This window comes from Podarcis raffonei, chromosome 9, assembly GCF_027172205.1.
Source record: "Podarcis raffonei isolate rPodRaf1 chromosome 9, rPodRaf1.pri, whole genome shotgun sequence".
Taxonomy (NCBI): Eukaryota; Metazoa; Chordata; class Lepidosauria; order Squamata; family Lacertidae; genus Podarcis; species Podarcis raffonei.
Window position 1 is genome coordinate 39631679 of NC_070610.1, and position 22247 is coordinate 39653925.

The 22247-nt window shown below is 42.3% G+C and overlaps 1 protein-coding gene across 3 annotated transcripts in view; it reads right to left on the reverse strand.

The window, feature by feature from the left end:
- Nucleotides 1-22247, reverse strand: part of GLRB (glycine receptor beta) — a 28651-nt gene that overhangs the window by 2010 nt on the left and 4394 nt on the right. For 2 of the 3 annotated variants that reach the window (XM_053403006.1, XM_053403005.1), the window contains 7 exons: nt 14081-14187; nt 12907-12974; nt 12510-12739; nt 11651-11733; nt 10506-10646; nt 6078-6230; nt 3249-3541 (listed from right to left, as the gene is read on the reverse strand). In XM_053403006.1, coding sequence (XP_053258981.1) covers nt 3249-3541; nt 6078-6230; nt 10506-10646; nt 11651-11733; nt 12510-12739; nt 12907-12909 — 903 coding nt within the window. In that variant the 5' untranslated portion in view covers nt 12910-12974; nt 14081-14187. The remainder of the gene's footprint in view (nt 1-3248; nt 3542-6077; nt 6231-10505; nt 10647-11650; nt 11734-12509; nt 12740-12906; nt 12975-14080; nt 14188-22247) is intronic. The other variant, XM_053403007.1, reaches the window with a different exon arrangement.

Below are 22247 nucleotides of genomic sequence, written 5' to 3' on the forward strand. Positions count from 1 at the left end.
TCACATTATTTTTTCATGTTATCTTCAGAAATAGTGAGAGAAAAATGAATGGATGCCTTTAAAGGAACTTTAAAAAGGGACCTTCTTTGAAACAACAATAGAATCAGGTAATTCATAGAACTGGAAGGGACCAGGAGGATCATCTAGTCCCTGCAATGCAGGAATCTTTCACCCAACGTGGAGCTTGAACCCACAACTCAGAGTCTCATGCTCTACTGACAGAGCTAGCACTGTCATAAAGGTAAAGGTAAAGGTACCCCTGCCCGTACGGGCCAGTCTTGACAGACTCTGGGGTTGTGCGCCCATCTCACTTAAGAGGCCAGGGGCCAGCGCTGTCCGGAGACACTTCCAGGTCACGTGGCCAGAGTGACAAAGCTGCATCTGGCGAGCCAGCGCAGCACACGGAAACGCCGTTTACCTTCCCGCCAGTAAGCGGTCCCTATTTATCTACTTGCACCTGGGGGTGCTTTCGAACTGCTAGGTTGGCAGGCGCTGGGACCGAGCAACGGGAGCGCACCCGGCCGCGGGGATTCGAACCGCGACCTTTCGATCGGCAAGCCCTAGGCGCTGAGGCTTTTACCCACAGCGCCACCCGCGTCCCAATAGCACTGTCATACGTATGTTCAAAAGCACAAACCGAAAAAGGATAATGTTAGAGCTGTGGGATCAACTGGAAGAGACAACAGTGGCAACATATGAATGGACAGCTTATAGACACAGACTTTCTTTGGATAAATACAATGATATTTTGAATGAGTTTACACAGACTATATTAGGTTATTGAAAAGTATATGTATATTAGGATAATGAGAATATGCATTTCTGTATATTAATGTTTGGTAAGGTAACAGTTGGGACACGGGTGGCGCTGTGGGTTAAACCACAGAGCCTAGGACTTGCCGATCAGAAGGTCGGCGGTTTGAATCCCCGTGAGGGGGTGAGCTCCTGTTGCTCGGTCCCTGCTCCTGCCAACCTAGCAGTTTGAAAGCACATCAAAGTGCAAGTAGATAAGAGGTACCGCTCCGGCGGGAAGGTAAACAGTGTTTCCATGCCCTGCTCTGGTTCGCCAGAAGTGGCTTAGTCATGCTGGCCACATGACCCGGAAGCTGTACGCCGGCTCCCTCGGCCAATAAAGCAAGCTGAGCGCTGCAACCCCAGAGTCGGCCACAACTGGACCAAATAATGGTCAGGGGTCCCTTTACCTTTACCTTTAAGGTAACAGTATTGTTTCTTTTTTCAATCTCATCCGCTTTTTCTTGCTTTCTTTTTTCTCATTCTATCTTCTTATAAATGAAATGTTATTGATAAAATATTATTTTTTAAAAAAACTGGAAGAGACCACAATAATTTCATACAATTTTAACTAAGGGACTCCTTTCACTGATCGGCACAGAAGCACAGAATTCTCAAATTGAACTGAACTATTAAGCGCCCACACCACTGCTTCACTAAGAAACATAGCCTACTACGTATGTGCAAAAGGAATTTGTTATAAATGATGATGATGCCGCAAAGAGTCACTAGAGGGTGCAAGATGGTAATTTGTTTCTTGGTAGGCAGGTTCTGGCACCAGGGAACAAACTGCTGTGTTTTCCTACTGTTCAGAGGGGAAGCTAAGCTGTACATCTCCCCATGACTGTCAGCTGGAATTAAGCAATAGCAATGCACCTATGCATCTTCTGCATAATTGATCTAGTTTTGCGCAATCATTCTGATGCTCAGCTGTAGCCATGAAAATACCTTCTGAGTTAATTGATGAGACAATAAATGCATTTCTGCATTCTGTTATGCAGCTCCATCACTGGCCCTGGAGGTCCATTTAATCTGGAGGGATGGAGGCAGGAGCACATACACACAATCTCTCTCTCTCACACACATATACAACTAGCCACACTTAATATAGGCACACAGACCTCTCTCTCACACTGTCCTGACACTGTCACACATTTTTGGCTCTCTCTAACCTGGCGCACCCTGCGTGTGTGTCTCACACACCAAAGGTAAGGGTTGGGATGGGGAAAGAGTAAAGCTGGAGTGTGTGAGAGAGAACATTTCTGTGCTCCATGGTGAGAAAGGATGCTCTCATTTGCTTTCTCTGTTATGAGACTGCAGCAATTCAGCCTGATCTTTTATTCCCCTTCCCTTCTCTTCCCTTCCCTTCCCCTCTCCTTTTTATGAAGATCACCCGCTCTGAGACCCCACAGCTAATTCTCCCCTGGCCTCCTCGCTGGCCAAGTAGGATCAGCTAGCCCTGGGGATTATCTAATTGATTTTTGATTTTTATTCATGGTTTTTATACTGTATTTTACGCTGCTTTTATAATTAAGTGTTTTAAATTTGTTGTTAGCCGCCTTGAGTCCGGTTTTTGAACTGGGAAGGGCAGGGTATAAATAAAAAATATATTATTATTATTAGTGAGAAAGGCAAGTGCAGCTGCCATTACTCTCCCCATTCCCAAGGAATTGCGATTTCTTTTCTTTTTTTAAAAGGTTAATCAATTATGTCCATGGATCAGGATCACAGCATTTAATACGAGGCATGACATTTTGTCTTATGATGGACAGGAATAGAAAATTTCCTGGGGTCAAAGACTTGATTCGTTTAAAGAGCTAAAAGACTAATCCCACTTATGGCTAAAGCATCTTCCTAGTACAAGGTGTGGTGGTGGTCCTTCGAGAATACCTAATACTACATTATACTGCCACGGCAATGTTGTGCTGCCTCTAAGAAAACAGAGCTGTTCTGAATGGCACCCCTTTCAGGGATTTGATGCAAAGGACCACGGTTGCACATCTCTTGTTCTCAGGGCCCCCCCATGGCATTTTGGAACAGCAAATGATGCCTCTCCCCCCCACAAGCCATGGTACATATTACCCTAAGGCTAGTCAAGTGCCTTTCCCCCTCCCTTGCAGTAAAAATAAAACAATAAATCAGATACCTAACTATTTGCTGCCATGACACCCCAAATCAGCTCCCTGAGGCAGATAACTCCCTCTGGCTAAAGGCAGGGACAAGTCTGATTTTTATTTTTTTACGCTTCTTTGTGCGCCTACTTCAGAAGCTCTTTCAGCAAGCATCTTAAACTTTCAAAAATGCTTCCCAGCAGCATCACAATCAAATACAATGAACTACTTAGGCAAAAACTCTCCAATCGAGCATCTACACAGCATTGCCCCCTATGCTTAAAAAAGCAAACAAGAGAAAATTGAGCAAGCTAGCAAAAGTAGAGACACAAGAAGGGCACTTACCTGTAAAGTGCTGATGTGAACAGGGGTGCCTGTGCCATTCACATTATTCTTCTTAGCAGCATTTCCGCCTTTCCCTTCTGCTTGCTCTGCTTTGGCCATTTTGGCTTTTTCAACTTCGATTCGCTTTGGGTTGTTCAGCATAACCTGAACCACGGCATACTCAACCAGCGAAGCAAACCCAAAGAGAAGGCAGGCAATCAGCCACACGTCTAAGGCCTTCACATAAGACACTTTGGGGAGTTCGGCAGCAAGCGTGGTACATTCTGAGGCCAAGCTGAGCACTGAAAAGATACCTAAAGTGGAGTGGGAAAGATCCAAGAATGTAATAGAAGCTTTCCTGCGCTGCTAGCCCTTTCCCTCTTTGCTGCCTCTTCCCATGTTTATGCTGCCGGTTCCTAAAGGATGACATTTCCTAAAAAGGAACAGGACTTGCTGATGCACCACATATGCTTTGCAGGAGATGAAAATGAATGTACAAGGTGAATTATGGATTCCGGTGCATGCACTGATCACATAATAATTCTGAACACATATATAAGCAATGATGGCTACAAACGGTTTTTATTGTTGCTAACTGCTCTATTTATCATGGCACAACTATGTCTTTCCCCCTTATCAGCGCTAGTTCTTACCACCAATCAAATGGTGTTTTAGATGTCACAAAATGATGGAGTAATATTGAAACCGAGTGCCTTGACTGGTGGCTATCTCTGCTCCTGAGTTTCCCTGCAGGGAATGTAGCAATCAAAGTGGTTGTCTATATGGGTACTAATTTTATACATCTCAAAACAGTCTGAAGCATCCATCCTGTTGTTATGTTGCTACTTTGAAAAATGTGTGTTGAATTTAACAACTCTCTACCTTTGACGGCAAAGAGCCAAGGATATTCATCTTTGCAGAGCTACATTCTATAGTCCTTCAAATACCTTGTACTTCACAGCCATTTAAAGTTTGAAAACTAACCTCAGTCAATGGATTTCAGATTTTAGAATAAGAGTTCAGCTTGTCCTTTCATTGCTTTGTTCAACAGGGCAGCGGAGGTCACTGTGGCCTGCTGCTACTTTCCATTTGCCTTGAATCTGAGGGTGAAAAGTTCAGCCTCAGAGAAATGGAAAAGAATAAGATCTTACACTATTTCAAAGGAAATGTGTAATCTGGCTGAAGGGGGTGGAAGAAAGATTTCTATCAAGTAGCCACTTTGCTCTGAAACCAACAGTATTATGGCTTCAGAAAATGTCAGAGAAGGGCTTCTGAACATGCTGGAATTTGAAGGCCCTGGGGCCTAGCCAACAGGAGGACAACAGGTTGTATAGACCATAGGCTGGGTAAGAGACCACAGACCAGGTGGGAAAATACACCCCACCAGACCTCTCTATCTAGTGCTTGCAACTCCCGCCCCCCCAGCCACACCCCTTGCCAGCCCTCCTTCCTGCCACAATTAGGAGTTTTTGCTTGCCTGGAATGCTTCACCCTCTTTTGCCTCTGGCATGTGGTCTAAAAAGGATTCCCTACTGGCGTGCTCTGGTCCATGGGGTCACGAAGAGTCGGACACGGCTAAATGACTAAACTACAACTTTTGATTTAGAGGAGCCTGTCCAGTCCTCGTTCTCATGCAGAGAGAACTAAAGACAGTGACACACCATCTTCCCCCTGCTAAAGTGACTTAGGACCACCCCACAAACTGAATAAATGTGGGGGGCTTTTTCAGTGAGGACTGTACCTGTGCAGCCTTTTCCCTTTGACTGGTGACAGCTTGTCTTGTCTCACTTTTCTATTTGCAAGGTTCATAGTTAAGTCTGAAACTTATTTGTGCTACCATCTTCAAGTTTCCTTGAAGGGGGCAACAGCATCACATGGTATCTATGGAAAACTGCTAGGGCCTCAGGGCCCACCAACACAGATGAATGCTCAGGGCAGCTTAAGCTTACTTTTTTGGGGAAAGGGTAGTCTGGGAACTGGTGTTCAAAGGACTGCTGGGTGCAGACTATTTCCAACTCCTCCAATGCCCTGGATGTAGCATCACTCTTGAAACAATTGAACATCAAGGTCATTTTAGGAAATGAACATGGCAGCTGCTAGGATGCTTAAAGCGCCACTGTTGCTGTCTACCTCATGGCTATTTTGGTCCTTGGCACTTGTGGTACATCATCTAACAGCTGCTTAGAGCCACCATTACTCACTTTCTACCATTAGGTAAGCTTGAGGGGCACTGCGGGTGCATACTAGAATTCACTATCGAGAAACAAACTTACACTAAAGCCAAGCTAGTGCTTGGATGGGTCCTAAGGTGGTTTGCTGGGGGGTGCCCTCAAACCTATTGGTGATGAAACAAAAATAGGAATCCAAGTTCTCTAGGCTGTTGCTGAAATGCTCACTTGAGAGTGAGACTCACTCTCAGCCAAAATCTACAGATGGAATTGGGTATCATAGCATTTCATCATCCCACCCTCCATATGTTCAACAAATGTTGGTGAAGCCCCGTATACTCCCCTTGGCTAAGGTTTAAAGATCCAGGATCTGTTATTCTACCCCTGCACCCCAAAGCTGATAATGCTTCTGAAGTTCTACTCACAGTTGCACTCATACAGGCCACAGTGGTGATTTAGTGAGCAGAGACAGGAGCAACCTGTTTATAGGCTACAGATCTTGTCTTTTAAAAAGTGGAGACATGTATGGGACTGAAAAAGAGAAGATTGGGATGAGAGTGAAGAGCATGCCATGAGAGTTGAGTTGCCTTCAGTAATCCAATGAAATCTGCTACTGAAGCAACCACAGAACAGACATTGGGTGACACTGGGTGGTTCTGACGGCAGGTGAAACTCAGGTTACCCAGAGGCACTCTTGCAGCGCTTGCATCAGGATTGATCCAAAACGAGAGCCACGACAGGACGACAATGAGCAGTGTGGGAGCATAAACACCCATCATGTAAAAGCCAACTTGTCTTCTTAAAGTGAAGATCACTTCTACACAGGTGTAGTAACCTTTGGAGAAAGAATAGACATGTTTAGGTATTCATGTTTCTAGAAGCCCCTGGTCTCAGATACAGGTGCTTAAAAATCACCCAGCCCCCTGCTCCACATTTTGTGGGTTCTTCATATGATTTCAAAGGAAGCTGTCCTGGATTTTGAGCTTGCCCTAATTCAAGTTTAAATACTTTGTGGGTGGGGGGAGATTGAACAAAGAGAATATCTGCTTTCAGCAGCTCTGTGTCAGTTGACAATAGAAAAATAAAAGCAAGACGAAGGCTTGGTGAATGTAAGAGGTTTCTCACACTCACATATGTGCACATATACATACAGTATCCTCCTCTGCCTATAGTGACAAGAAGGGCAGGTCTGTTTCCATAAGAGGATTACATCTTCTTGTATATAAAACATAAGCAGATATTACACCATAGCCAATATGGCAGTATTCCACTTCCTATTTTTTTGTGGGAAATGAAATCTATGTAACGAAATTTCATTGTGTGACAGTGCAAATCTCCTCCTGTAAAATACAAAAATAATGTTTGGATGAATTTTCTCAATGATTTTGAGTGACACATGAGTGCAGAGCTTTAGACACAGGACTGACCACTCTCTAGCTAATCTCTTTACACAACAAACCTAAGTACAAACATTCATAATAAAACATAAAGTTCGCTGCTAATGGTTTTGGGAATAATCATTTAAAAAGTCCAGGGCAAAATACAACTAAATAAAACATGAAGAGCAAAATTGTCTAATTAACGTATTGAACATGTACTGGTTATTTGATCCTCTCCTCTTTTATGATCTTGAGCTAGTGGAATGCTTTCTATGCCATTTATAAACGGATTCCACAGATTGTCAAATTCTTATTTCATTTTCCATACTATATATGACTTTTATGTGTTCAGCTGTTTGTGTTAGGTCAGAAATTCACTCCTGCTTTGACTAAAAGCCCTTATATTATATTTCAATAGAAAGCATAACATTCCTAGTCACCGAGATGAACAATGTAAATTTCACATTAAGGGAGGCCAGCTGGCAGTTTCATTATAATAATAATTCAATAGTCAAAACTGAACACAAGAGATATCTTGAAACTTCCTCCTGCTTGTGCTGCCTCTATCCATGTTTGCTCCCACACACTAAGAGTGCAATCCTAACTCCTATCCCCTGTTGGGGGTGGCGTTTATGAAGCAGTGACACCACAGTGGTCACAGAAGGTGGAGGAGGGCCAGGGCAAGCAGGGCCAATCCCAGCACCAAGTCTAGGCTGGTGCAACAATTGGGTTTGGATGAGGCCACAACAGGTGATGGCTACAAGACTGGCTCAGAATCCCTTTGTCTCAGCCCTGCCCTTGTAACAGCAGAGCCAAGCAAAGTGACTGCAACAACTCAATCCAACTCTCCTCCCTGCCTGGCATAGAAACTTGCTGGATCACTCTTTAGCATATGTTTAGTAGTGTTAAGTGCTATCAGGATTCCAATTCCTCTAAAAGTAAGCACATAACTGGGAGAACAATTAATCCCCATGCTGTAGCTGCCAATACACACATTGCATCTCAGTTTTGCAGAATTACAATCTGATTCAAAATCCAGTCAAAGAATATGCAGCTGTAAAAACCAGCCTGGGGCAACAACGAGAGTTAGTTTGGTAGCTGGACTTTGGCAATCACTGCTTAATAGAGAAATGAAATGAAATAGGGAAGAAACAGTGATATAACTGAATAAAATATATGATGCCATTTGTTTCTGAATGCAATTACCTCGTAATTGTATTATGTTCTCCTACAATCTTCAGGATATGATGAGATACTGCCTCATAAAATGGCGGCAGACTATGAATTTCTTCATCTTGCTACTACAGTTAGACCCACATACAAAAATCTAGCACTTGTACTGAAGCCTTTAACTGATTTTGAATCTATGAAATTAATTAATTAATGGACTGATGTCAGGCAAAAATAAAGCTCTAATGCAAATGAGTCAGCAATCCACCCCCTCCACTGATCACTTTGATGAGGGTCTGATTATTTCCCCCTCTTACATACCTCATCATAATGCCCCCATGCTGATTATAGTGTCAACTAGTATGACTCACTAGGCTAATCATCTAGTGATTATCAAGACCAGTTAGTACAATCATAGTTAGCAAGAAATAACTGCAGCTACCTAGCGGCAATCTGCATAAACCAGGTATCACAGATCAGGTTTCAGGAACTAAGGTTTAATGCAGTAGCATCAGTGGTGAAACCAGTGCTTTTTTCAGGGGGTACTCTATGGTACGCAATATCAGCACCTTTTTGTTGTTGTTAAAAAGTGTGGCACAACTTCATAGTGAGTACTAATCTGTTCACCTGTTCACGTAATAAGCTTGGCTTGTTAACCACTTAACAGACCTAGTATTTGGTTGAACATTGAGCCATCAGAAGTATTAGAGTAGAAGAGCCAGTATCCAAAAATACATGTCATTAAGTACAAAGGATACCTAGACAGCTTACAAAAGTAGTGGCATTTCCAATACTACCCGTCCCATGAGCAACTGCTGGGTCACTTGACAGATGGAAGCCCTGCCAAAATTGCTTCCAGGAACCAACAATTACATCATAAGGTACATGGATGAAACAAGTTGTAACCGTTGGTACATCGTGCATGTAATTTCAGACATCTAACCTGACTGACTTTGTTGGAATTTACTCCCTTTCTGACCTCTCCAAAATAGGATAATGGAGACCATTAATTCCATCACAAGGTATATGGCACCACCAGGGTAGAAATTATTATTTTTTTGCATCATAAAATATCCATTCTGACTCTTCTATATGGGGCCAATCCCAAATCAGACCATTTAATATAGTCCAGGCCATTAAGCCCAAGGTCTAAAATTATATGGCTGCATCACCAAGAGCTCTACTTGGAATGCATTGCTTGAACAAACTCTATTTTAGTGCACTTGCTGAATTTCAGATCAGGCGAACCCCTCAAGCAAATGTTACAGGTCTTTTCCTACTTAGGCTCTAGCTCCATGTTTTAGGACAGTCAGTGAAAAAACTATTCTTCTGACAGACCCAGTGAATTAAGTATCTCAGTCCCCCTCTCCTTGGAGTTCTTGCCTATATGGTTAATTTTCTTCAGTGTAACAAGGAACAGAGCAATCCCAACCCCAGATCTGCTGACTGGAGGAGGCTAGGACTGAGCAGAGGTGCCTCTCCACTGGTGGAAAAAGGGTTACTGGCAGAAAGGGTCATGTCCTCTGGGGAGGTTCTCCAACCTCAAACCTGCAAAAAGTTCCATTGGCATAGAGCTGATTCCACCAGTTGTTGGTGGTGTCAGGTTTCATATGTGTGGTAGAAGCAATCTTGGATCTGCTACAGCCAAAGCCCCTCTGTTTCCCCAGGATTGGGCCCCTTACTTATGCCAGCCTGAAGATCGCCTGAGTAATTTGCCCACCTTTGGTTTCAATGAGAAGGGGGGAGGAAGAATGCTGGGGGAGAAAATGGAAAATGCACCACTTTTCACTCTGGTTGGGTTCTGGAAGTGGTGAATCATCAACTGCTTCACTCACATCCAGAGTAACTGACATATTATATTTCTGTTTACGGTTTCTGGCACCATTCAGAAATATAGGTGCATTTTCTCAAACATGTTCTATCTCACAAATAAGCATACCATTCATAGGGTTGAGTGCTATCTATATCCTGCATCAGGGTAGACAATGTGGTGCTCTCAAGATGTTGTTGGATTCCAACTCCCATCTGCCCCAGCCAACACAGCAAATAGTCAAGGGTGATAGGAACTGTAGACCAGCAACATCTAAAGGGTACGACATTGGCTGCTGCTGTTCTACCTGGATAGCCCATTAGAAATATCAAGATATTTTGAATGATAAGACAGATATTGGGATTGCATAAACTGCTGCAAAACCAGACATGACTTCCCCTCCAGTCTGATATCTTTTTTTAGAGAGAGCATTTTTTCCCATCACTTTGTGGTTAATATGTCGATGATCATCTAAACATTAACCCAAATATTATTATTTTTTAAAAATGTCAGAATTTGACAGAACAGATTATCACCAACCAATGTCCAAAGTCCATTTCAGGGGCTTAATGCGGCCCCTGTGGCAGTTTATTGTTTATTTCCTGGGGTGCAATCCTAAAAAAAACTTTGGTTGGCCCTTCACTTCACTTCATTAAATCTGGCCCTCTTTGAAAAAAGTTTGGACACCACTGCTATAGGTGAACAGAGTCTGACCATGCCATGAAATTCATCAATGATCAATAGTACATACCAGTTCCTTTGTAATATTTGGTGCAGTTGCCATATTCAATATCTTCTTTCCTAATGTCAAATTGTGGCAAAGCAATTTTCTCTAGTTGAACAGGATCACCAGATTGCCAGATAAATCGTAAATCATCGGTAGTGTATCCAACTAGGTGTTTAGGAAAAAAGGATTAAGAGATAAAAATAACAAATGCAATAGCCAAATTATATTCCTTCATAGCAGGGGGTTGGACTAGATGTCCCTTGTGGTCCCTTCCAACTCTACAATTCTCAATCATACTGCCCCCTAGAAATATTATTTGACTCGAAATATGGCAGCCTCATTACTTCATGGATATTCTTTATGCTGGTCATATCTCACTGCTGCTGAAACATCTTCCCTGATTTCCGGTTTGTTTTCAGACACAATTCAACATGCCATTATTTGACTCGAGAAGCCCTATATGGGTCTGGTCTCAGCCCATCTGAAGGACCACCTTTTCTTTGAAGAACCTTTCATTTGGTTAAGACTGTCCTCTGAAACTATGCTGCAGGTGTCTCCTTCAAAGTTGAGTTATGTCTCTACTGAGGGTAGGGCTTTCTCCCTTTTGACATCCAGCCTGTGAATCTTTTCCCCATGCAACCGCATGGCTCCAACCCCATTGTTACCCAGCCCACCCCAATCCAGGCAAGGAGCAGGGAGGTAGGTCCACAGGTCTTTCCTCCCTATCACATACATTACTTTGGCATGGTTACACCCACCCACATCACCCTTCTTGTGATACAGAATCCCTGAAGTTGATAAGCATCCCTGCTAAAACTACGCCATGATCCTAACAGCCTTTGACAGATACAAATTTCAGTGAAAACCAGTTGAGCTTCCAAGCAAATTATTTTAAGATCAGGCCTATGGAGTACAATTATATGTACTTTAACTCAGACATAACTCCCACTGAGTTCAGTGGGACTTACTCCCAGGGACTTTGATGCATAGGATCAAAGTACCACAGCTAGGGGTTGAATTATAAAAGACGGAGACCAATGAACATGATTTTTTGAAACCATTGTACAAGTCCTCATTCAACAGCATTGTGCACTGTGTATCCTTTCTTCAGTTTATATAGGCACAACAGGAAGCGGTAGCTATTTTTATGCACAATCTGATTTACATACAGCTCTCCAACTGCATCTTGCAACGCTGTGTATCCATAGGAAACAAGGCCAAGTCCAACGGGCAGGAAAGCGTAACGGATAATCTGGAAATATAAACCGAAAGCTTATGAGCAATTCAAAGCAATCTTCAAGTTAAAAGGGGAGGTGGTGGCTGTTGTTTGCGTTCATGTTCACAAATGTAGCAGATCAGTATGCAATGTATTCATATAAAGATGCACTTATTTTTCTACTCTAGGGGAGTTTCATTGCAACATTTTCAGCACGTAGAAAACACATGCTTCATTACAGCATACAGCACAGAGACATGATTAGGCTCGTGGATTTATCTGTATAGTATCCATGTGGAGTTGTGAATGGGAGAAATTGTCAGTGGAAGAGAATGGTCCCTGTACTTGTCTTATTCTTATGTTACACTGAATACAGGTATAAGCTGTCTCTACATTGTATGAAGGATTTGATGTTTCCTACAGTTCAGCTATTGTGTATGCAAGTATACAGACTACACTCATTCAACGTTATAAAACAGCTCAATTATTTGCACACACAGGTACTCATTGTACAGTTGTTGAATGTAACGTGTGAATACCCTTCTAACTTCCCAAATCCTGTGGTTCATGTCCTCAGAACGATTGCAGATAGCCATACCATTTCAGATCAACAGCCATTCTAACTCACAATTTTCAAGCAAGCATTCAGGCTCACTGACCATATAGTGGCTCCACTTTATTTCTCAAAAGTATCATGTACTTAATTATTTAATTTTTTAAAAAATCCCAAATCTGTGCCTCAGTTAATCAAGCAGTGACTTTCATTTGTTCAAAGTCTATAATAAAACTTTGCAGTTGAAAAGAGAAAGTACCTCATGCTGACCAGTACGTCTCCATTACGGAATATAAAGAGAAGAATGTTTTCTTGTGTGACGTCATGGAAGTTGGCATTTTTTTCATTTGCAAAGAACAGATCTGGCTTCCACAGACATTTAAACATGGTGGGATCTACAGTTAAAGAGTCAGACCCCTTCCAGTCAGTGGGCAGTTTAAGTCGAGGATCATTCCATTTTTGTCTTAGAAAGATATTCACTCTGTAATCCTGTTGGAAACATATTATAGAATGCATCAGACGGGCAAGAAAATGGCAACATACGAAGCCTAAATCAAGAAGCATGTTTACACAGCTCTATTTTGGTTTCATGGAAAGCAGGCTATAAATTATGTTAATAAACCCACAAGCAGATATCCAAGAAACAGCTGCCTTACCATAGTTGTCTCTTGTATTGATCCAAAACTGTTAATGAAAATGTTGACTGCTACATCAACTGGAATTCCTGAGAGAGAGAGAGAGAGAGAGAGAGAGAGAGAGAGAGAGAGAGAAGGAGAATAAGTCTTACAGTTTTCAAAAATAAAAATAAAAATAAAAATAAACACTCTCTTCCCCACATTTAAAAAACCTTTATAACAAAAAGAATTGGGATAATTCTGTTTCAAGAGTCATGCAATGGATAGGGAGGCTGAAGAACTGGGAGAGAGAAAAAGATAGAGATATATTAATAGGGCTGCCAAAGTTGTTGAGCAATGTAGTGCTACTCAGAACAGACCCACTGAAATTAATGGATATCACTAACTTAGGCCTATAAATTTGAATTGGCCAACTCGAATATAACTTAGTTGGCTACAACCCCAGATGCACATGTAACAGCAAGGGCAATGATCCCTGGTAAAGTAGCACATTTCAAATTTCACAACAACATTAGGGAAATAAGAACATTTTTCAAATAGTGAAGCCAAAAAAAATTGGGTCACCTGATGTCACTGTGACATCATGTGATTGACAGGTGGGTATCCCCACCCGCATGTCATAATGCGGCTCGGTAAGAGGAGAAATAAGGATCTGGTTCACTGGGTCTACTTAATCACCTCTGCTCTACAATCCCCCTGATGCAGATGGACAGAAATGAACCACCTTCCAAGGAGAAGGTTGCCTGTTGCCTCTCTGCCTGAGTCACATCCCTGGGTCTGGCCTCCTTCCAAATCAAGGACAGAAGGGCAGCCTTTGGAGGCAGGTGAGATGAATAAGGCACAACCCCCACAGGAGTTTTTAATGATGGAATTAATTTTGTTTTGAGTCTCTATTCTGGTTCCATTTTGCCCTACACTTTACCTGACACTTCCTGGCCATTGCCACAACTTCAGAAGTATTCTCAGTAAGCATGCATAGGATTGTAGATTAGGGGGTTTAATTGATTTTCTCTTTTAACTTCACAAGCCAGGCTAAGATTAAAGGGCTCAGTTACCTCTCTGTTTACTGTGGACTGGAATCTCATCAGTCCATTCCATAGAATTAAGGGAATAAAATGTAATTGGTTGTTGGTACACACACACAATTTTTAAGTAGCTTCAACAGCTAAACTGAAGTTATTGTACATTAACCAACCTTTGAAATTTGGTCTTATCCTGGGATCGTAAGTAACCAGAAGTCTATTCAATATGTTGCTGGTAGAATTTGCAGGCACCCTTGCAAGATCTTCAGCTGACTGCTGTCTGTTAAAAATAATGTACACTGTTTATTTGTGTTAGAATTAGACAGTTGATCTTAGTATATTTGATTCAAGCTCCAAAAATTAAACAAAAACAGTGAAAATAAATTTGTAACGTATTTGAACAAAAGAGCCACACTTTTTCTGAAAAACCTGAATCTATTTTTTGTTTGTTTTTTGTTTTGTTTTGGACCCCTGGACAGTTAAGTCCAGTCAAAGGTGACTATGGGGTTGCAGCGCTCATCTTGCTTTCAGGCCGAGGGAGACGGTGTTTGTCTAATACAGTGGTACTCCGGGTTAAGAACTTGATTCATTCTGGAGGTCTGTTCTTAATCTGAGGTACCACTTTAGCTAATGGGGTGTCCTGCTGCTGCCGCGTCGCCACCGCACAATTTTTGTTCTCATCCTGAAGCAAAGTTCTTAACCTGAGGTACTATTTCTGGGTTAGCGGAGTCTGTAACCTGAAGCGTCCGTAACCCAAGGTACCACTGTATGCACATTGAAAGCTAAATGTAAGCTAAATGTAAAAATAAATAAATAATAAAATCCATCCCCACCCCCCGTTAACAGAAAAGCAGATGCTGTGCCGATACAAAGTTCACACAAACCAGTCTTCCTTTCCTTTGGTTTTGAATCAGGCTCAACCAGACTATACAGAGTTGCCGTGATTCTCTGCATTCATAACAGGCATTTTAAAATGGTATCTGTCTTCTTCCATTTCTGTCTTCAAAATCAAATTGATTAGAAACAAAAGTAGATGTGAATGTCTCTGTGAATGTCAAGCGCATATGTCACTGTGAGCAAAATGTCATCTGTCTTCATTATCCAGCAAAAGTTGGCAACCCCCCGGAAAAGCTGTAACAGCATGGTGCATGATCTTGCCCTGGGGTCCCCAATATGGCACCCGTGGTGTCCCTGGCATTCTCAGACATCCCCTTGCTGTCCACCAAGGGTCCCTGCCCCTCCTAGTTTTTTTATTTTTAAAAAGCAAACAAACTCAGCTTTTAGGGGGAGGGCTGTTGGGTTAGGGGGGACATTCTGAACATTGCCAATTTTTGAGGTTTTCAAATGTGCCCCATGACCCCAAAATATTGGGAGAGCTCTTATCCATTATGCATATTGGTCAGGACATGCCCTATGAGATAAGGAGCATCGCCATCGTGAGCGCAGGGCATCACATAGTGTGTGGTTGAGATGTAAGGAGTTACACATCCTATTGGAGGTGGTAGATCTCCAAACCATATTGTGGTGGCTTTGGATAACTCTGGGAATGGGGTTGGGTTCATCAACACACACTGGCCCTCTGAGCAATGTATACCTGCTTGACCCATTTATGGAAGTGCATTGAATGCAGGACAACAAATGGAATGCAGGGTCTGAGTGTCTGGAGAGCTCTTGCTATTAATATGGTGGCATTGCTGTTTTCCTAGTAACCTAGTTACAATTCCTAAGATGTCTTTAGGTCATGGTGATCTTAAGATTTCATCCTTTCACAATGGCAAGGTCCAGCAAAAACTCCAGTATGAAATGCACGCTTAAATAACGTGCCTCAGTAACTGAGTCATGTTTTGTGCTCATAATCAGTTAAAGAGTTCGTTCATAAAATGCCAGGAAGTTAGACATCGCAGGATGCTGGTGACGTAGGGTGCTCATCCAACCAGCAAGCTAGCACCTGTGCAACCGTTGTTGAAGCAGCAGCATGAGCACTTTGAAGGCACCCCAAATGCCAGTCAAATGCCCTCAAATGAAAATGGCAGGCATTCCCAATATTGTGAAGAAGCCTTACATTCAATACATACTGATGGGAAATGTTGTGTTCAGTCAGTAGCAAAAAGAGTGTGGGGGGAGGGGGGACTTTGGCTTGGAGATCTTTTATAAGTTGACCAAATTATAACTGAAATGGCACACAGTAGCTGTTCTAATAGGGGTTTTATGGCAAGGCCTAAATAACCATAACCTTCTACATAATAGTAAACTGTGAGGTTGGAATGCTGCCATGTGGCCAGAAGGCCTTAACACTGCAGCTCTGGAGTGGAAGCTCTCTCTGCTTGGGCCTCTCTGCTTATGCCAGGCTTACTCAACGACTGCCATGATGAAGCATCTGCTGTCAGCTCAGATGGCAAGAAGAAAAAGCTAAGAAAACCAGAAGTGGCAGGAACAGCTATCAGTGTGGCTGAGCCCACAGAGAAAGCTGATGCCCACAATTAGAGCCTCCTACGCATAAACAATACTGTATTGGAAACTCCTAGCCTGCCTCGTGAGAACCAAAAACGTTACAGATATATCAACAGAGCATCTCTAACCTTAGTGCATCTCAAAAAATGACATATGCCACCTTTAGGCATTAAACATGTGAAGGAGAGCTGTGGGACTGAATGCACTACCTTTTCTCCATTCCACATTACTGTTCCAATTTCCCTCCAACTTGCAAATGGCACCTGTTTGCAATGGGGAACCTTCTGTATTCGTGCTGGGTTCCCAACACATTTTGGAACCCTGGAAAAATCAGGGTTCTAGAAGCCCTAGAAAATTAGGGTTCCAAAAACCATAGGGAGCCTCCATGAGTACAGGAGGGCCACTTCTTTTCACATCTGCCATCCAACTGTCATCCCAAGTCTGGGAAATGGTGGGAAATGTAATGGAGAGGAGGGGACATGAGCTAGTGCACTTGCGTCATGGACAGGTTGGACAAAGAGGAATGGGAGGAGGAACCAGCTGGGGAACCACCAGGGGCTCAGAGCCTGAGGAGTAGTGGGATAATAGTGAGTGGTCTGAAGGACAACAGGGAGAAGTCTGGGAAGAGGAGGTGTTGGAAGCTGAAGAGGTCACAGGGCCTAGTGAGCTGGGAGAGTTTGGGGCGGAGAGAAGTCCACAATCAGAGTCAGAAGCTGAAGCAGGAGAGTGGGAGGAGGGAGGCCAAAAGGTAGAGATGAGTCAGGCTAATGAAGAGTCACGAGTCTCTCCCCCTCCTGCTGCAAAAAGCTCCCCTTCCCCCATTCTCTCAGAACCAGAAGAGGCATGAAAAGAGCAGAGATGTTGGCTGCACAAAGTCACAGTCTTTGATTGCTTAGAGAAAGCTTGGAAAGAAGGAGATGGGGAATTTCTGTCTTGGCAACAGATTTTTATGGAGTAAGACCACTGGGAATGAGCTACTCTGCTCATTAGGCCAGGCACTCCACCAAATCTGTAAAGACTGTAGTTTTGCTAATAAAGAGTTACCTCCAACTTTGAACTGTGTGTTGACTGACCGGCATGTTCCTGTGACAACTTGTCTCTTTAGGACACTTCTCACACATTCACTTAAAAACTACCCAGAATGCCTCATAAGGGCTGCAAGTATGATCATAAAGTCCAAAGACACAAGGCCATTAGGAAATAGAGATGGGTAAGCTTGCTCCCACTTGCTACGATTAATGATTTCCCCCAAAATGGTTCATTTTCTCACCTAATCCAAGGTTTGTAAGTTACTCACCCACTCACCCAACTCCCCTAGATGCCACCCATTCACCCTGACCCCCTACAATCCTCTTCCTTCTCTTCCAGCACAAATTACCTATTGGAGGCAATGGCATTTCACACATGGTATAAGAATAACAAAGGCTGCCCTGGATAACTAAGTTGTGCTGAAAGAGAATGGGGAGGGGGCTGTGGGAATGGGGACAGGTAGGAGTGGATGGTTATGGGGTGGGAGTGGTCTTCTCTCCCTTGAATTTTAATCTTGTATGGCCTCCGGCAAAACACCTTTTCCTGCTTCCTGGTAGTTCAGATTGGTGTACATTGTTTTAAAACCAGTACAAAATGAAACTTTGCATAGCTATTTGAAAAATGCATGACACATAGTAGCCATCCATGTAGAGGTTGTAGTTCCCATAAGGTCCAAAGTCCTGACTGACAGATAAGGTGCTTGTCCATCAGCAGCAAAAGAATTGCTATGGATCGCCTGTGGCAGTGACTCTGTTCCCTCCCAGTTCATTCAGGCAGATTCAAGCAAGAAGCTAGCGATGACACAAGGCTAGCAGATAGGAAATCACATGGTAGCAAGCATATTCACAGAAGAGGATAATGTCTGGCAGTGATTAGGCAGCAAGTCATTGCTGAATACAGGCAAACAAAGCAACAAATATCTTTTCTGCCTTTCACTTTTCTCCTGAGAAGCAGGATCACAGCACTCCTTGATGCAGTGCTGCCTAATAGCAGCCACATGAATTCAAACAAATACTTTCATGGTAGATTGGATTCTTGTAGAAAAGCCTGCTCCAGCAGAGCCAATCTATGAATTCTATAGCTTGCTAGTTTTGCAAGCTACATATGAGCAACAACAATTCAGAGTTTTAAGCACTACAAATCCCTTGCTGCTATGTAACACTGATGAAACACACCTGTGCGATCATAAATCTATTTAATTATATAATATATATATATAAATGACAGGAGAAATCTGTTCCTTTGTTTGTGATCTGTAGTATTACCCCTGTGGTACTTTCTATGGCTTATGCTACCATGGGGATCTCCCCCCCCCCATGCTTCTCCAGTGCAGGAAACTCCTCATACCCTTAGGCAAGCTGCTACTGCAGATTAAGAGCCCTTACTCCCAGTGTTAGCATGTCCCTGCCTACATCCAATGGAATCACTTGTTTCTGTTCAAAAAGTGAAATTCTATTAGGGTAGGCTAAGCTCCGCTTCCCGCCAGCCCACATGCACAAAGACCACGAACAAAGGAAGATTAAGCTTGACACTAGGATAACACATTTTGCCCTACTTCAATTCAAATTCCACTGATAGCCAGAGACACAGCACAGGACAACACCTGCAGGAAGGGAGGAAAATTATTCTCCCCGTCTTTCTCGTTCTTCTCCTGGCCTATCTATCTGTTCTGTTTAGTGCTAACCCAGCTGGGCTATACTTCCAGATTCTAACAGAAGGCATGAAAGAGCCTACAAGTAGCAGACAGCAGAAGTTTGTGTTCCAGTCACTGTAGTGAAAGATGCTGAATCAGCATTTCTGATTAATCAGCTCATGCTTTTAATCTGTTACCAAACCATTAATCAACTAAACATCCTGATTAATTCAGTAATACCTTCAGGTTCTGTAAAGAGGATTTTGTCTTTGGCTGCATAGCCTGGAATTTAAAATAAAATGACTCTCTAATATTTACATTATTTTTTAAAACTCCTATAGATTATTAAAATGACTACTACTTCCTTTGCAATGCATACAGGCTTCCCCTTCTCCCCTCTCAGTCTAGATTTGAATGCATGAGGCCATGAGCCCAAATTGCTGTTCTGCATACAGTAAGTCAAGTGTGTACAGAGGTATTTTGCTGTAGTGGTTAACATGTTGGACTATGACAACACAAAATCAGTTACAAACTGGCATCTTACTTTTATGGACTGTTGTATATTATATGGAAATGGACATATTTCTGGTTTGTTCATCCCACAACAAAAAGACAAACATCTCTCCATGCTATAGAAGAGATATACCAGCCTCTTTTTCCAAATGTATCAGAAGAAACATGAAAACAGGAAATGTGGTCCATTCATGTTTCCTGTTTCTGTGGTTGTTAGGAACATACAAAAGCTCTCTTGCCAAGTTACCCTGTTTCACAGGGTTGAAGGTTAAACTACAGTCAAGGAAAATCACAAAACAGAATGCTTGCATCCATTACTGAAACACTGCAGCCTTTCACACTTCCTATTCTGGACAACACATTGAGTCTTAAGGCACTGAATCTTAACCCATTGAGGGGTACAGGGCAAGGCCAGACAGCAAAGTGGGTGGGAGCAAATCAATACATACAGTTGCTCACCTTAACACATTCTCACAGATGCACAGAGTTGCATGCACAAACACAAAGCTATTTCCCATGGAAGCAGAGTCATAGTTATTATTCTTAGTAACTCCAGTCGAGTGTCACCTTCCATTTTCCCAACACCCTTTATCTGTCCTGAATGTTCAAAAGGCAAAAAGAACTCAGTACTTCCAGCATAAGGATGGAAATAATATCAATTCACAATGCAATACCTGCCTTACAGCTATTCAAGTCCACAAACTTCAAAACAGCATCCTGAAAATTGCAGGGATGATCTGCATGTTTACAAGGAATAGGAACCATAGAATTGTAAAGTTGGAAGGGACCACGAGGCTCATCTAGTTCAACCTCATCAATGCAGGAATCTTTTGCTCAACATGGGACTCAAACCTATGACCCTGAGATTAAGAGCGTCAAGCTCTACCAACTGAGCTATCCCAGCACTACAAATACTAGGATATTTCCTCTTCTGCTTTGATCTTCTTGCAAAAGATATTCCTTGTAGAAGTAGCTGCACTTGCATCATCAACATCAAAGTCCTTTTCAGTCTTAGCCCCTGCCCACTGAACAGCTTATCAGCTGTGAGAGTGGAGGATCAAAGGGCTAGAATGAAACACAGTTCTGGGGTGAATCTGCTTCATGGGCAGAAGGTTGCCCATCCCTGTCTTAAATTATCAGACACTGGGCCTAACTTGAAGCATGTCATGCCAGATTTCACCCAAAACTTGTATTAACTGCACATACCAGAAATATACACCCACTTTCTTGTAAAAAGCAACTGGAACCATGGTACTCACTTAAGTCCTTGTACATGAGAACTTTGCATTACATTATGTAAACAGTATCCTAAGAGTTGTGGTGCTGGCAAATAAATACTTACAATGGGATCCCCCAATTACTGAACCAACGCTATGTTATAATTTATGCTGTCTTCCAGCAGTGGACCTAGAAATAATGGCAGGCACAGAGCACTGATGAAAGTTTTGGATCCATTGTGGTTCAACCTAAGTCAAAGGGACCCATTCTCATCCTTCTATTACACAAAAGCAACATATACCAAAAGTGAATTTTGCATCAACCTATCTTACACAAGGAGTGGTTAAGCAACCTTTACTTAAGCAGATAATACATGAAAGACATTCCTTAAAAGGCAGAACCCCACAAAAAGATGAACTATACAATATCAATTTGATGACTTCTTTATGGTTATGCTATATAAAGTGCAACTGTTGAAACAAGCTGGCTGAGATCTAAACAGACAGAAGAAAAGCCTCTCAAACCAGTCAATAATTACATAACTAGAGCTAAACAGAAGCATGAGTAATCATGGCAAGAATTCTCCTATTTGGAAAATGGAAGAGCATTTCTAGTAAATATTTGCCTGCAATATAATAATTAACTTCTTTTCCCATGCAGATTCTCATCCCTGCAGTCCCATCTGTTGACTTCATATTGCTACTAGCCAACTTAACACTAGAATATGGCACCTGGCTAACAGCCTGCCCTGAGGGAACAGCATTGATACATTTTGTAAAATATTGAATTTTACCTACACAGCACCCAGAACCCTACCAGCCCAAGAACACTTAATTATAAGCACTTGCCCAGAGATGTATTGCATTGCCAAATTGCCCACTGTAACACTCTGTCCTTAAGCAGACACATTATAAACCTGGACTGTACATAAATCTCTTGCAGTACACTAGCTAAATTATTGTAGCTACCTATAAAACGTTTGTGTCATGAAAATGTTCTCTGCACAGTACTTTCCAGAAATAGAAAACACCAGCATCCTCCTTATAATTCATCTTCAGATCACTGAGCAATTGAGTGTTGTTTTATTTTTATTAGACAAGCTACTATTTTAAGTGTGGGGGAAACTTTCAAGCTACTTGAAAGAAAGGTGGAACATAAACATAACATTAAAAAAAATAAGTTATGCAGAATGTTTCTTCAAGCCTATGTGTTCATGACAAAATATAGGCAAAGATAGAGGTGGTTCATACTTAGTGCACTTTCTATTAAGCCATGGTTGATAGAGAGAAGCATTTACCAAGTGATAATTTACCAAAGTGTGCATTTCTTAAGCAAGTTGTCTATATTCAAATAGTGAGGAGAATCTTATTGCTGTCCTGCTGCCTCACATTTTGATTACTTCTCACTTCTTGGTTAGACCATGTAGAATCTGCATTATAGTTCAGGGGTTAGGAAATGGTAGGCTGTGGACCAGGTCATCCTATTGACCCAGGAGG